This window comes from Antennarius striatus, chromosome 16 (assembly GCF_040054535.1).
Source record: "Antennarius striatus isolate MH-2024 chromosome 16, ASM4005453v1, whole genome shotgun sequence".
NCBI classification, from domain to species: Eukaryota; Metazoa; Chordata; class Actinopteri; order Lophiiformes; family Antennariidae; genus Antennarius; species Antennarius striatus.
This window is the reverse complement of record NC_090791.1, coordinates 4,118,326-4,134,500: the sequence shown is the minus strand read 5'-3', so window position 1 is coordinate 4,134,500 and position 16,175 is coordinate 4,118,326. Positions and strand designations below refer to the sequence as shown.

The following is a 16,175-nucleotide window of genomic DNA, read 5'->3' as shown; positions in this document are numbered from 1 at the left end:
ACTTTGATCAGAGGTATTGTCAGACCTAACGTTATTTAACGCTCTCACGACGTTACCTTTCATTAGGCAAACTCTCAAACAAGTTCTGGCCTGCCGCATCTCATTGGCCTCAAAGATTGCGAGGTACTGGCAGAGTTTCTATACCATAACCACAAGGAATGAGATTCATCATCTGCCAGCTTCCACAAAAACACATAAAAGATTGCTTTCAAGCACAAATTGTCTGTTCACCAGAATTAGCATGACTAAGTTGATGTTGTACAATTCATCCTCAAATGGTGAAATGAACAAAAACACCAGAGCGAAAAGAATTCTAACAGCCTCAAGGTTTGAATTCCAGAAGAAGGTTAGCAACATTAATTTCACTTTGACATGTACATCTTCGAGGATGGGTTCTTTCCTTCAAAACAGACAGACTCCAGTAATCACGACTTCGGGAACTGCAAGTTTAGGTACAGGTCCTGGCCCCTGGTGGTCCTCACCTCACACCAGAAGAGGTGGAGTCTGGAGATCTGTTGCCCTGTGGGGACAGAATTGGGTGGAGCCCCAGCAGCAGTGGGAGCTGGGGGCGGTGGCCAGCTGTAGGAAGGGGAAAGTTAGACTGGGTGGATTCACAGGGAGCAGAGGCATTTGAATCAGGGCACACATGCCTCAGCTGTGAGAGGCCCCACTCCCCTTTGGCTGGCTGGCATCCCAGAGCAGAGGCAGGAAGAGAGAGAGAGAGACCTACCGCGTGAGGAAGAGGGTGAAGAGACAGTTTAAGTGTTAAGTAGACTTGGGAGAAGCAAACAAGTGGTTGAGAAAGTTGTTTGAAAGACAAGAGAAAGGATTGGTGGACTGCGGCACAACTTGTGCAGGTTGACTTTCAGGCGTGTATTTTTAGTCGTAGTGAGCGTGCAGGCCATTTGAAATTGGAGTTGACAGCCATGGCGGATTCAGGTGTCAAGAGGGAGAAAGCAGCTCTGGAAGAAGTTCCTTATGATGATGATGAGGTAGCTCTGGTGAGTGCAGCCACAGAGCCAGCAGTAGATGACCCTACCGAGGAGGAGGGGGACCCGGTGTTTGCCGCTAGCTCTGGAGGCAAGAGCGAAGCGCAGATGAACGGGGTCATGGTCCTGTCTCTGCTAGACAAGATTATCGGGGTGGTGGATCAGATCCAGCAAACCCAGAGTGGGCTGGAGGCCCGGCAAGAGGCGATGGAGAAGTCTGTTTCCACCATCCAATTAGAGCTGTCTAAGTTGTCCAAGAACCATGTGGGCACGGCCACCACCGTCAACAAGATGCTGGAAAAGGTGCGTAAAGTCAGCGTCAACGTGAAGACGGTGCGCAGCAACCTGGAGAAGCAGGCAGGACAGATCAAGAAGCTGGAGAGCAACGAGAACGAAATGCTGAAGAGACGCAACTTCAAAGTCCTCATCTTTCAGGTGAGGTGGGGTGGGATACTGAGAGGTGGGGTGTGTGTCCCAACATTTTAATCACAAATAGTCGTACATAATCATTTGCATTGGGATAGTAAAAAAAAATATTTACCCTGTCTGCACTTGCAATATGTTAGTGCCAAAAAAGCAGTGCAGGAAAGTGGAGAGGATCTCTCGAACAACCTGAAACAGTTGTCCCATCATCTGTGACAGAGTGGAATGGGATGATTATTGAATGGGAGTAAGAATGGGGAGTAATAGTATCTTTAGATACCCAGAAAAAGCTCTGGCTTCATGGTTTCTATGTTATAGAAGCTTGAAACACTTTTTCTTACGACTCAAATGAAGCTGATTTTGGAGAGTCAGACGCTGAGGTCTACTATGTAGAAGCTGTTGCGGGATTCAGACGAGTCCTCTCACTAGTGAACCCCTATAGTGATAGGTGATAGTCTCCTCTCCCGTTTTACATGACTTCATGATTACCCAGTAACTCTAAATAAAGACTGGTGGGCGTGAATACAAATAGAAGCCCTATAAACACTGACATGAAGGGCCACTTGAGACGCCCATCTCCTGAATGAGCAGAGGACAAATAACTGGAGGGCTACCGCCACCTGAGATGATGTAAATGTTCCCAGATGAATTCCTCAGAATTGGGACATGAAGGTGGAATCATGGTAGACAAACCTGCTCTGCCTGGGATCACAAGTCTTGGGTCTTGAGAAAAAGTAAAACAAATAGAAGCTAATGGGAATCCACAAATGCAACGAAGCAAAGCAGGTTATGATATCACGTCTGGCTTCTATGGATGACGTAAACCACCAGTTTAAATGAGACGAGGCAGCATTAGAACATAAGTTTATTTTTTCCTGTGCCTTCTTGAATCTGGAGAAATCATATTGAAGTTTCCAAAGCTGTTACTTGTAGTCGCTACCTGAGGCAGATTTCTGTCTAGTGCTCCTGATTCCATTTGAAAGAATTTGCCACGCCCAAATCTACAGCATTAATCATAGCCAGGAGAAGTGTCTGACGGAGCCTCCAGAGCCTCTTGGCTGAGGTGTTCACCTTGAGTGGCAACACCTAGAGCAAAAAAGGAGTGATTATAACACCATTAGCCACGCCTTCTGGCTATGATTGGTTAATTGGGTTTAGGTGAGACATAAGGAACACTAGATAGATGCTCGTAATGCGGATTACCTGTTTGGTGGATGTTTTTGACAACAGTTTTTATAAAAACACAATGAAAAAGAATTTAAGTGCACCTCTAAAAGGTACCACAAGGTGTCACACTGGAGCGCCAGCGTTTCATGCATACATACAGTACATACACAAAATATCCATTCACGTAAAATTAAAGCTGAAACAAAAAGTAAAAATGAAATCTGCTTGCAGAACTGAAATCAAACAGTAACATTATGGTCAAATAGAATTGATTTTTACGCTGTCATGTAGCTTATCTCCTGTTTAAGATGTTTTCCGAACATGCTAACATCCAACCGGCCCGGTTGCCAAAATAGAACAGAAAAGCTCTGAGTTGAACATCTTTCGTTGTTCAAGGCAACTTATTTCACTGTTTCTATGAGAAGCAAATAGCCGTTTGGTGCTAAATCAATGTTATATGTTCTATATTTAGTTTTAAGCTTCCGTGCGTCTTGCAAGCACAGGAGTTAGCAATGAACTTGGGAGTTGCAAGACTCTCGTGAGTAGAGCTTTCCACTGGATCTGGGATGGCAGCAGTGGCAAACATTATTGCACCCCCCCTGGGGTGTCCACTGTGGGAGCAGGTTACACTATTGGCATCTAGCAGAAATCCAATCATGAACACTGGACCGTAATAAATTGCTCAGTAAAGAAGGTGCCTCCCGCTGTTTATTATACTGCATAGTTTAACATAAGCCTTTGATGCATGTCTTTAAAATGTTTTTTTATATATATATATATATATATAGGCACTTGACATGCGCAAAAAAACCTGTTTGCATTTGTTCAACAGTTTTGATGAAAACCTTGTGTTTTTATTCAAATCCCAACTCCACATCATTTTCATTTGATGTTAGCTCAACAGGATTTCTGTCATCGCTCGGCTGTTGTCTCGTTTTCAAAGAGGCTAGCCGTTATCTGTTGCCATTGCTGTTTTGGGCTCCCACAATCTATTTATTACCAAAGGATGGCTGCGCCGTCTCCGGCTTAGCAGGCCGAGAGACAAACCGGTGAGACACTGGCAGCGCCGCAAATCAACCTTGGCTCTCAGTTGGGTTTCGACCTCTTCCCATTGTCCATTTGCGTGTTAATGTGTTGGGCTGGCTACGGATCTGGTTCCAGTAAACATCTGGAGATTTGACAGGAGCTAAAGACACATTGCCCACAAATGCTAGACCAATCAGAGATTATTAGTGTAAATATTACCTTTCACCCACAGCGTCAAATGTCAAGCTAAGGTAAATATGAGTAAGACAGGTGAACCTTTTCCACGGCGTTGCTTTTTGCTCTGTCGGAACGTGCGCTCTGCTTTGTTAAACCGATACCCGCTGGGATTGTGGGCTCCACATTTCTCTGTGCTGTCACACTATCTGTGTCTCAGAATAGACTACAGTAGCCTGCAGGGCACAGAGACACCCAGACCTACTTTAACCTCGATATACGGTAAATTGGAGAAGCCAGCAATCTAAAAAATAATTATATTATGCTTTATACAACATTAAAATGCACTGAAAGTGTTTTGGCATTGAGGATAATAATAATGTACTGTAATATATAATGAACTAATGACTGCAAAGCCAACTTTTAGTTTTCTGCTCAGTCATGATTACATCTTTTTAGATATTAAAAAGCCTTGCATCAGTAAAAATGGGTTTTAACTCCCTTTCTGACTCGATATAAAGACCTTAACGCCAGCAGGAAGTAAAACTGTCAAATATTGGCAGCAGAGTGGAGATATGGACGAGCTTAAAATGGAAACACTCAAGCAAAGTGCATCGGCACTGAGCTGCATTTCATCTCTCCATCTTAGACATCCGTCAGAATAGATTTGAAAGATCTTGTGTTGTTGTTTCTTTCAGTCTAAACCAGCCTCACCGTCAGAAAACTCCATTAGAAACTGTTAGACTTTGCTTTGCTGACAATTAATGCCTTTATATTTGCAAGGTGTAGAAGTTGATACGTATGTAAAGACAAAACATTACACATTTCCTTCCTCGTCTGCAGCTACAGGCTGCTAACGGCTATTTCGACAAAGCCCTGACCACGTCTCCACTCTGATAATATCGTCTCTGACGAAGGTGTCTTTTGGTTAAATGTCATTTCCTTTTATTATGCCTGACATGTTTTCACCGCCTCGTCTTCCTTTTTTCCAGTATTTCCTGTCCTCACTTCGAGCCTCAATGTGATCGTCATATGAGTAAATACAATTGTAAATATAAACGTCTCCATTTTTAAGCCGTAAGAAAAAAAGTAGTTGTTTTTCTCGTTTTGAAACTCATTACACATGATTATTTAGTCAGTTAGTGAACAGGTTTGGCGATGATGTCACTCTTCCATTTTCTGGGTCGATGACAGGATCCTTGTTTGAACGAGGGCCTCGTCATCAACGCTCTCTTTGAAACGACAACAGGCTCAGTCGACACCCTCCACCAGGTGATAGGAAACACTTTGTGGGGGTTCATTTCATGCAGTTGTTGCTCTTCATTTAAGCCGCCGTTTGCTTTAGCTCTCATTTTACGTTGCTCTGTCGGCACAGCTGAAGCTATCTGACCAGACAGGAAGCAACGATTTTCCCGGAAACCAAAATTAACTCAAAATCAGTGAATTTTTATCAAATACAACCTGAATCAATGCAAGAAGACAAGACAAGTCTATCTTTATTGCAGATGTTGCACTTCTTTGTCAAAATACAGCTTGTGCATGACCCACAATGCAATTCTGCCACTGACAGTTCTTGCAGATATTTGGTATAAGTAGCCTCGAGCTCTAGCCTCAAGCAGAGATGAGGGGGTCTGGTAGGATTATTTCTTTTTAATCTATTGCTCTTCCTTGAAGCCTTTGATTAGATGCTTTTGTTTGAACTGGCGTCATAGACAGGGCTTATTGGGGCGTTTCACACACACTATCGGGATAATTACATGGATTAACCCCTTTCAAGCAACGTGATAGCCCCAGTTCACCAGGGTGTGAGACGGCACCGGTCTGGAATCAGGGTGTGGCTGCAGCTCCAGGACAGTGATAGCCATATGGCCAGCTCCATCATGGGCAGGCAAGACTTCTCAGTTGCAGTCTGCTTATTCCACACCGACCCAGCAGAGCCTCCTGAGCTCGGATTGCAACCAACAAGCCTCGACACCGCCCCGAACCCACACAGCGCTTGTAACTCTTACTCCAGCCGGGGTTTTTTAATTTGGCAAAACTTATGAATAAGATCTCAGCTCGATTGTGAGGAGAATAGTCACAACTTGCAGGTAGAGTACAGGCCAAACGTGATGGGAAGTTGTGTCCAAATGTTTGCCTGCTGCTGTAAGCTGGGCAGAACCAACTCGATCAAAAAGCACCCAAACCAAGTGGCGCTAAGTAAGTGCTGTGATTCACCCCGCTGGTATCTCCCTTCCTACTCCTGCCAACATGCCCTCTGGCACTCCCTTTCTTCTCTGTGCATCTCTGCTATCACTCCCACTATCATCTTAGCTGCTTCTACTCCCACACCATCGTCTAATTCAGAACCATTCAGCATTTGCTACAACATCTGCGACACCATGTTGTCTCGCCCCTCTGTTCCGTTCTTCCTGGCCTGGGTGGAAAGATATCTGACGGGCTCCACATTTCACCGCTGCGTGTCAGCTTCTATGTTGAGCCTTTTCAGAGTTCTGGAACTCAACGGCGTGTGAGCTTCTGCAAGCAGGAAGTTGTTCAAACATTTTAAAAGTAGATTTACAGTCGTGTACAGTAATAAAAAGTCAACACAACAAATTTAGTTGATGCCACTGCAGGTGTCAAAGATACAAATTCAGTTATTCTATCTGATTAATGGTTTTTTTTTAAATTTCTTATGTAGTTTAAGAATTTTAAAATATTCAAACTATAATTATAGTTTATACATGAAAAAAAAATCAGTAAATGAGAAGCTACGTGGGTCTTGCTGGAAAATTAAAGCTGTATATTGAAAGGGTAACAAACATAAAAGGGAACGAAATCACAATTATTGTGATGTGGTGAAGTCACACTAAATGAACAGAGTCAAGGAAAGTTTAAGTAAATATACTCAGTTACATTCCAGGACTTCAGAGGCCAATGGGAAACAGGAGCCTCGGGGTGAGTTGTGTTATGAAGACACGCAACAGAGACTTTTTCCTTCAGTGCAAAGAATAGTTGAGCATTTTTGGGACACGAACGTTCTTTCATGTTGGATGAGATTATCAATCCACCTGTCATGTCTGTCCATGTAATATATATCAGCCAGCACCTTTAATTTAACCTGAAAAACCTTTGACTTATTGTTTCCTCTCTTTATTAATTTAATTTTCTAAGTCTCCCCATTCAAACACTCAAATCGGTTAAATAAGTATATTTTCCAGAAGGTCAGGTCAGGTTTTTCTAAGCCATTTATGCCTTCTGGTTATTTCTCTCTCTTATCTTACCAGTTTTGGCAGTTACCTCGGGCATCTTGGAGCCTGAAATATGCTTTTCTTGGAATATTTGACCAAATATGGTTGATGTAACGCTCACAAAATAATCACAAATCAGAACAAAAAATACTTACTTGTTTTGCTATTGAGAGACAAAGTTTTTCAACCATCGAACTTCACCTGTCGTGTTACAAGTTTGCATTTTTCCGAGTTGGTGAATTTATTTTAGTTCTAAAATTAAATTCCCTGGATGAAGTTTCTGTTGAACTGTTGAATAGTTTGAGGCCTTTGTTTGCGTGTTCGTCCGGTTTCCATGGTTACCTCCCACAGCCCAAAAAACTTTCCACACAGCTCTGACTCTAAACTTGAGGTTACATGCTAAATATGGTTCATCCAAAATCTTAACGAAGTTAAAAACATACCTGAGTTTATGTGAAATCATTTCCTGGGAGCACTTCACGTTTAAATAAATATACCTGACTTTACTGTCCGTGCGTAAAAGCGCGTCTCTCGATGCCGAAACCGAGCACCAGCGTCTTCCATGTAAATATTTACCATGTTTTTTGACGTGGACGCACGAAGAATGCAGACACATATAAAAAGAGCCATCATTATTGACTGATGGGAGACCTGTTGGTGTAACGAAACTGTGCAGACGTAATTTTATATCCTCACATAGTGTACAGTACGTTTGCGCACTGTTTCGCATTACCATGCCAACTCTGTCCAGTGCGCGTCGGAGATATAGGAGCCTCTCCTGCGCTGCTGTCATTGGGTAGTTTTTAGGACGACAGAAAGAGGATCGCTGCTATTCCTACACATGGAAACACCACACATGTCCGCCTCTTTATAGGCTGTTCCACGCTCCGTGGTAACCGGTAGCCGCAGATTTCATCTGCTGTAGCGCAGGAATGTCACTAACGTGAGAGATGCGTAATGCGCATTTGACATTTGCACAGGATACAGGAGTGACATAAAATGTGTTACGCGCGATCCTCTCGTGATTTAAAGCATCCAAATGAATTCATTATGAGTGTTTTTAAAGTGTGTTTGCGGAAGAGATTTGCGCATTTCGCTCTGCGTTTCCAGCCCAGAGCTATTTTTCCGGTGCGTCTCAGTTTCACGCGTCCTGATGCCCCACCTGCCCTCTTGTCTCATCCAACCCCTCCGCAGCAGGAGACGCGATGCACCAGCTGGGCTGTTGCTGCTGCTGGTAATGTCATGTCGTTTTTCAACCGGTCGTAGCCGTCAATGTCATTCACGCGTCTTGGCCTTGGGACAGGACGGGACAAGTCAATGGAAACCGCTGTTACCCCGCGCACAGCCCCACCACCAATTCTGTTTAGTCCAAGATTTGTGGGCACGCCCATCATAAACAAGGGACGCAGCCAAAATAAGAAGTTGGCCAGAGATGGTGTATTAGAGGAAGCTGCTATGTGGCATTTGATTCCAAATACACCCGCAGTCTCCCGTTTCATTGAGTGGGTCTGACTTTAGCAGCAGCAGCATCAATTGATTTGTAAATTACTTTATATATCATGTTTAATGTGTTTATATCCAAAAGTATGAAAGCTGCCCACTGTTTTTTTTCATATATTTATATATAATAGGTCTAATTTTACACTTTTAAGTCTAGAACTTCATGTTAAATCCTCCTGGATGCATGCATGTTCAAAGTGAGTAGCTGCTGAATTCGTGACTTGAAGGGGGGGGGGGGGGGTTGCGTGTGAAAGTCCGCTCCGGTATGCGCAAACCTCGGTTCTGCGCAAGTCGGGTTACGCTGCTTATTCCTCTCTGCTGTTCATGTCGCTGTCAAGTGTGAGTTATAGCTGCTCTGACAGCGGGCCAGACGCTCTCTCTGGGTTCTTGGTGGCCTTGGGATTCGACTCAGCATGCGTGTGGATGTTTAGGATGATGAAGCCATAAATAATCCAAATCGTGCTGATGTTTTAAAGTTACTCTTAGTATTTTATTTAATGTAATGTTTGATTGCTTCCCCAAGCAATCAATTAATAAAGACGACTAAGACTAATCCAAAGACAGAACCAGATTACTTCCACATAAAGTGCGCCTTAATCCGAATCCACCTTCACCCTATAATTTCTTACCCAGAGAGAAAGACGGTGAAATATGGCTGAAATCTGGTTTGTGGATTTTTATTTTTATTTTATTTTATTTTTTTAGCTATTCTAGGCTCAAAGCCTCACCTCAACAGCACGTCAGATTTTCCAGGTAACGTTATTCCGTGTCACACATATAATGGTTCGATTCAGTTTAAGGTGACGCAGTGTTGATGGCCGGTTGATCGCCTTCCTTCTCAGAACCTGGTTTGTTATTTGGCAGGAGTGAGTTTAGTTTAACGATTGGTCCTCATGTAATTCAGTAGTTATTTTTTCCTTCACCCGGGCCCGGTGCTTTATTGAAACTGGAGGTTTATTCATGCGCTCACTTCATCCGCACATCACGTCATCCCTGAAGTTTAGAAGTCGGTTCTTATTTTGCGCAGAAAGGTGCCACACTTTATGGAATCTTAGACATTTCTTCCATCTCCAGCTCACTCCTTTAGAGTAAATCTGGGTGACTCAAGGAAAAATATCACGGTTACATAACATATTCCGTCGCTGTAGCTGCAAATTCACGCGGAGGCGAATGGAGAAGTCAATTTTTCCTTCTTTCCCCTGGACTGACCCTGGAATTCCAGCGGTTTCTGAGCCGTGAATGCGGGAAGGCCTGGATGTGGGGTGGGGTGGGGTGAGGAGGGCTTTCCCTCCCTCTCGAGTTCACACGTGTAAAAATCACAAATCACTGTGACAGAACCGCGAAGGAGCTCTCCTCCTGTTGCGCGGCAACATGACGTCGCCGTGTTGCGCACGGACCCCCCCCCCCCATTTTTTCCCCCGAATGGATGTCTGCGGACAGCGGCGCAGAGGGTCCGCACCCGGTGCACTTGAACGCAACGCAATCACAGTTCAGTGATAAATGTGGGTGCATTGTTCGAGTTTAATTTAGGACACAGCGGGGGCGCGTTATTACAAATAACCCGAGCACATTAGAGCCCTGAATTTAGCCTCCCCAGCTCTCTGTGGGGATCAAAGCATCGCGCTCAGGGGGCTCTTCCACACCAACCTCCACCTCCACCTCACGTCAATCACCCCCGCCTGGCCTTCTCCCGTGTTTTTTGGGGGAGCGCAGGGGTCAGTGATATCACTCATTGTGAGAGCTTAGCGCGCAGCTGCAAGAACTGGGACGGGATCAGACAGCTGCTGCTTTGACTCAGCGGAGAGGCTTTTCATCACACTGCCTTAAAAGGAACCCCCGTGTGTCGAAGTGTGTGTGTGTGTGCGTGTGTGTGTGTGTGTGTGTGTGTGTGTGTGTGTGTGTGTGTGTGTGTGTGTTTTCCTGCCTGCCTGAGAGCTGCTGGATGCGCGCTTGGATGTAGGCGGATCAGGATCGCAAATGTTGATGCGCACGGATTAGTTATCCAAACACAAAGTCCACTCGGCTTCTTTTTCTAACCGCTCAGGTATTCATTTATTTAATAGGAGGAGAGGGAACGATGTTAACATATATGGCGCACATTTTAATATTTAAACCCGAACCCCGAGGATTTAATTTTACAGAGGAGGCAATAACTCTTCATCCTTCCGATTTCCAAGTGAGAACACTGGAGCAGAGAAGAGGTTGTGGCTTCAGTCGCAGCGGTTGTGGTCTTTGTTCAAAGCTTGCCTGAGAAGCTCTGTTTGCTGCGTTGCCCCTGGCAACGGTGATCAAATTACCCCGGTGACTTTGTGTGAGTCAGGCAGATAGTATTTTCAAAATTGGAAAGCATGCAGCAGTTGTGTGGATGCCTTAAATATATAAGGACACGTTTAAAAGGGATTGCAGCGTGATTACATCAGGAGAAAGTTGAACCCCCCCCCCCTACTTTGGCCCTGAAGGGTTTTTTTTTTTTATTGCATCTACGGTGTTTTTTCCTCCCCACCTCTAGGACAATTCCTGGCTTGTCCGAGCAAATCAAGCCCCCCCCCTCCCCCCCCCCCCCCCCACACACACACTGTAAATCCACAGAGAAAGCTCACACTCTTTTTTTTTCCAACCCCACTCTCTGAGGACGGAGGCAATTAGCAACAGACCCCCTCTCTCATCGCAGGGAGCAAACGTCACCCCCCCCCCCCTACCTCCCTGGCACCCGTCTGCAAACACACACACACACAAACACACACACACACACACACACACACACACACACACACACACACACACACACACACACACACACACACACACACACACACAAACACACACACAAGTTTGATTTTTCCATCCCTGGCGGGTGGGAGGAGAGAGGAAGGTACCACGAGGACACCCATGGTGGATTCAACATCCTCTTCCTCAAAGCTCCCACTTCACGCAGGGGGGGGGGTGTGTGACCCAGACGTGACGTCATCATATTCCATCTAAGATTTATTTCTTTGCATATGCATGAGGGTCTACTTTACATAAATGATCCGCTTGATGAATAATAGCACACCTGGTTTCTTTTTCTTTCTTTCTTTTATTCTGCACTGCTCGACCTCTGTTTCTTCCCAGAATGCTTTGCACTTTTTCTTTTTTTTTTTCCCACCACTGCTGCAGAAACTTCCTTTTCAGGCCTCAGTGGGGGGAAAGAAAAAAAGCTGTAAATAACGTGTGTCAGCAAATAAAAATGTTGCCTTTCCCCAGAGGCTGTTTTTCTTTCTGGTTTTTTTTTTTTTTTCCATGAGCACAAGAGATGCACTTCTTTATAAAGTGATTAACACATTTGCTCCCCACTCCAAGTCAACCAGCCAACCCCTCCAGACACATGAGGTCATCCGAGCAGATTTCTGCAAACTCGTTCAAGTGTTTTTAGATTATTTTTTTTAAATTTACCTGTAAAATTTTTGAGAGCGTCTTACTGCGCATGTCTGCAAAGCAGCTGCGGCATTTAATTTAGTTTAATTCTAACACGTTCACAACAAGAGAGGACCTCCAGTCAACATGTCGTTGAATCAGAAATACCAGCTGCTCATCCACATAGAGACAACACGAGCAGGTGGTTGCCACGGCGACGGGGCTCTGTGTTTATCTGTTGCTGTGTGTGTGTGTGTGTGTGGGGTGGGTGGGTGTAGTGGCCCCCAGCCAGAGAACAGCAAATGGAATCCATAGACGAGGGTGGGGTGGGGGGAATCAAGCCCAGAATAAACCCATACGGGGCGGGTGGGCCTTAAATGGAACCAGATAAGGAGGTTTTACGCGTGGATCGTGTGGCGTTTTGTCAATTTTGATAAATAAATACATAAATAATTCTCAATAAAAACATGAAAATCTGTTTTTTAAATGTCAGGATGCATCACTTTTCTGCAGTTTATTTCCACACCTTTATGCGCATCAAATGTTTTTCAAATTTGTTGTTTTTTTTTCTAATCACATTTTAGGAGCAAGAGTTTTAATTAAAATGCCAGGAAGGCTGAGTCAATAGTGATTATTAAGCCTCAAAAGAGATTGGATGGTGGATGAGTGTTAGGAGCTGCTGTGATGAGGTGATTAATCGATTAGTCGATGGAAAACACAAACAAGCTGTTTTGACAAGCAGTTAATTTCTTTTTTTCCAGCCATTATTCTTCAACTAAACATATCAAATATGTTTAGGAATTATTTGCTGTTGAATTTGGAAGTGAAAAGTCTTCGGGTTTTAACCATTTGAAATCTAAAAATGTGTCAAATCTATATTTTAATTTGAACATTTTGCAGCAGAAAGGATCATATGGGAGATAAGATTCAATAGGACTGATATTGATAATATTATCTTCAATAAATAGATGATGACGTAGAAAGCAACCCTAGAAGTGACGTAAGCTTTTCATCCTTCAACACGTTGATGGATGTGATCTGGTTTTTAATGTGATGTCAGGTTGTCGTCATGAATGTCGTCACTAGATGGCGCTCCTGCTACAAGCAGCGGAAAAGGGTTCAGGAGATGAGGGAATTTGTGAATTAACGTCCTCATATCTTCAATTTAATTTCCCACACCCAAAGGCCATTAACTTCTCATTCCCCGGGGGCGATAATTTTTACTTGACATAATCAAATGAAAGTTCTTAATTTAAATTAATCATATCACACAATCGGGCTGAGGCACCACGTTGAAGTAAATGTCAAATGGAAAATGTTATTCAGTGTACCATTGTGTTTCATTAATATAATTCTGCAGTTGTTAAATAGTCGTCTCTTTCCTATTTTGCTCCCCCCAGGACCAAGTGAAGCCTCCGAAGACTTCCAAAACCAAGGCGGAGGAGACCGTGGAGGGTAAAACCGCGGAGGGCCTCAAGCAGATACCCGAGGAGGGACGAGAGGGAGTCCAAGTCAATGTCAACTCAGATGACGAGGTGGAGATTGAGGAGATTATCGAGGAGTCTCGTACCAAACGGCTCCAACGCAGCACCAAGCAGCAAGTGGATAACATAAAGAAAGCCTTCTCCAAAGAGAAAATGGAGCAGACCAAGATAAAGACCAAGGAGAATTTTGAGAAAACGAGGCAGAAGACTCGCGACAACCTGGAGAAGACGAGACAGAAGACCCGCGACAACCTGGAGAAAACCCGACACAGCCTGGAGAAGAAGATCGGAAAACTGGGGACCCACATGACCCCCAACCAGGAGCGCAGGGCGAAGCTCAAGAGCTCCAAAGATAAGGTGAAGAAGTCGCTCACACCCGACCATCAGATGTACGCCCGCTCCAAGACCTCGGTTTACCGCGTGCCCCCCTTCACCTTCCACGTCAAGAAGATCCGAGACGGAGAAGAGGAGGCGATACAGAACACGGAGATGGTGGAGGTGACCCAGGCTGAAGATCATCCAGAGGGAGAGGAGAACGGCCTGGATGTGGAGGTGGATGAAGAGGAGCTGGTGAGCGTAGACAGCCCAGAGATGGAAGCCCTGCTGGAGGTGACTGAGGACTCTCAGCTGGTCACCGTAGAGTCGGACCACCTAAGGAAGGCCCAACGCGACTAGAGCGTCCCCGACCATGAAGAAGAAGAAGGAAGACAAGGGGGGAAAAATACGAGGAAGACGAGGGAAATCTCGATGGTTGAATCTCATCACAAGGACACAATAGTAGTCGTAGCGACTTTCTAGACATGATCACAATCTGTGACGTCATTCGTTTTCTGATCTCTTTTTATTTTATCCGACAGGAATGATTTCATACTTTCTCCTCTTTAGCGTAGAAATCAGTAAATATAGAAAAAAATAAAATAAAATAACGCTAGCCTTTAAAAATTTCTGCGGGCCGACTGGTTATCTTAGACTTACATGTGTATTTACTGTTAGGTGTTGGTTTGATGAACTGATATATGAGGCTATAAGGAAAAAAAGATATAAATAGTCTTTGCTATTGAGATGCAATGCGTAATATTCGCCATGTACAATATGCACAGTGAGGAATATGGTAACAGGAAGTTGTGCTTTAATAGATGGTTTTAGTGATTAAATGTGCATGTGGTAAATAAAACAATGAAAACAAGTAGGAATGGTACAATCCTAAAGAACTACGGAGGCAGGAGCGGCGGTTTCTCCTTCAGTAAATAGAGAACATAATCAGTAACTATGAAGCCTGAGGGTGAGGAGCCCCTTCAAACGTAGCGGCAGATCCTAGAAAATAATGTTTCTCAATGTAAGTTATGAATGTAAATGACTGAAAATAGAATAAAATGTCTGCTATATCATAATGAGGATATAAAAATATGAACAGATTTTACTTTAAGGATATTTTTAAAGGAAAGTTTGTGATATTTTGCAGATGAATTTATGCCATCTCAACATTTTTTGCAGACGAGCAACTGCCACACGTCGTGAAGAGAAGCAGATGATGGCGTCACCTCAGTCACGGCTAATGACACCACATTTGTGCATCTCTATCACCATTTCCTAAGATAATTACCGGCTGAAGTGAGGGTCTTAAGATTGAGATGGCGTCATCGCTATAAAAGCAGTCAAAGTGAGAAAGCGCACTTCGCGTTTAACGCGTCACATTTTGATCAAATGTCAGAACGGCATCATCCAGTCCGTTAAGTTTTTACAGAAACCGGAAGCAGTGACCTGCACTTCTTCTTAATTATAACAGGAGTGTTGATAGTAAAGCTGTTTCACCATCATTCACGATTGAGGAAACTCATCACTGCAAATGAGGTCATGGGTCAGGATTGGAGCAAGCCGTGATAATTTGATTGTGACTATCTGAACCTGATGTGAACCACCAATAGTAACTTTCAATTGTGTGCCCAAGGCTCTGGATGAAAATGCAAGACACCTAGAGTATATAAATACAGTATTCTGAGGGGGTGCAGGTAGGTGGGTATGCAGATGCCTATTGTGTAGAATTACACACCATTAAAGTAATCAATGGGCTGGGGAATGCAATTAAGGAGAGTGCTCTCTGAGCAGAAAGCAGGGTAGAGAACAATGAGAAGGGTGTGATAGTGTCCATGTGTGTGTGTGCATGTGTTGTGTGTTTGTGCACGTGTGACAACTAACATACGTGCTTCTATGCACACTGACATTTTGGTGAAATTGCCATGTTTATGTCCGAGTGGTGTAGAAATTGTCATAAAAAGATCAAAACAATCCATCACAGGCTCATCACATAGACTTTTAATTATTAGAATTTTTTTATATATATCACTTTTTTGACAAAAGCTATTGTCGTGCACAACGAAGATTAAAATACTTATAAGATGTTGGTACTTTATAGACAACATGTTCTGATCTTCATTTATTCTTTGGCTTATTTTGAGTTTCTGGTTATTAAAAAGGCAAACGTGTCTGCTACAGAGGTAGGTCATGCATTGCCATTCAAAAACTGCTGCAACACAATGTGATATACGACTGTATTTGTTTTTAATTCACACTCAGATAATGAGCTTATGAGCAAAGTTTGTCAATTCTGCTGTGTTCAAAATAAAATTTCAATATAAATAAAATCTTCCCGAATCACATATAAAGTCTGTTATTTATGTGTCATTTTTCATGTATATGTGTGTATAAGTATTTTATGTCATTTGCTCACAACTGGGCAGACAGGCTTGGGTAAATGAATAATCTTTCGGGGAGGTCAATAATATGGAGCG

General features: G+C 43.6%; 1 protein-coding gene across 1 annotated transcript; it reads left to right on the top strand.

Annotated features, from left to right (window-relative positions):
- The first annotated feature begins 601 nt into the window (after positions 1-601).
- cavin1a (caveolae associated protein 1a) lies at positions 602-16,043 on the top strand. Its single transcript, XM_068337783.1, has 2 exons — positions 602-1,424; positions 13,303-16,043. The coding sequence occupies exons 1-2, from the start codon at positions 927-929 to the stop codon at positions 14,059-14,061; spliced, it is 1,257 nt and encodes a 418-aa protein (XP_068193884.1). The 5' UTR covers positions 602-926; the 3' UTR covers positions 14,062-16,043.
- Positions 16,044-16,175: the final 132 nt, after the last annotated feature.

Coding starts and splice junctions, on each gene's coding strand:
- cavin1a (XM_068337783.1), top strand. CDS start 927: ATGGCGGATTCAGGTGTCAAGAGGGAGAAAGCAGCTCTGGAAGAAGTT. Junction 1,425..13,302: donor TCAAAGTCCTCATCTTTCAG/GTGAGGTGGGGT, acceptor TGCTCCCCCCAG/GACCAAGTGAAGCCTCCGAA.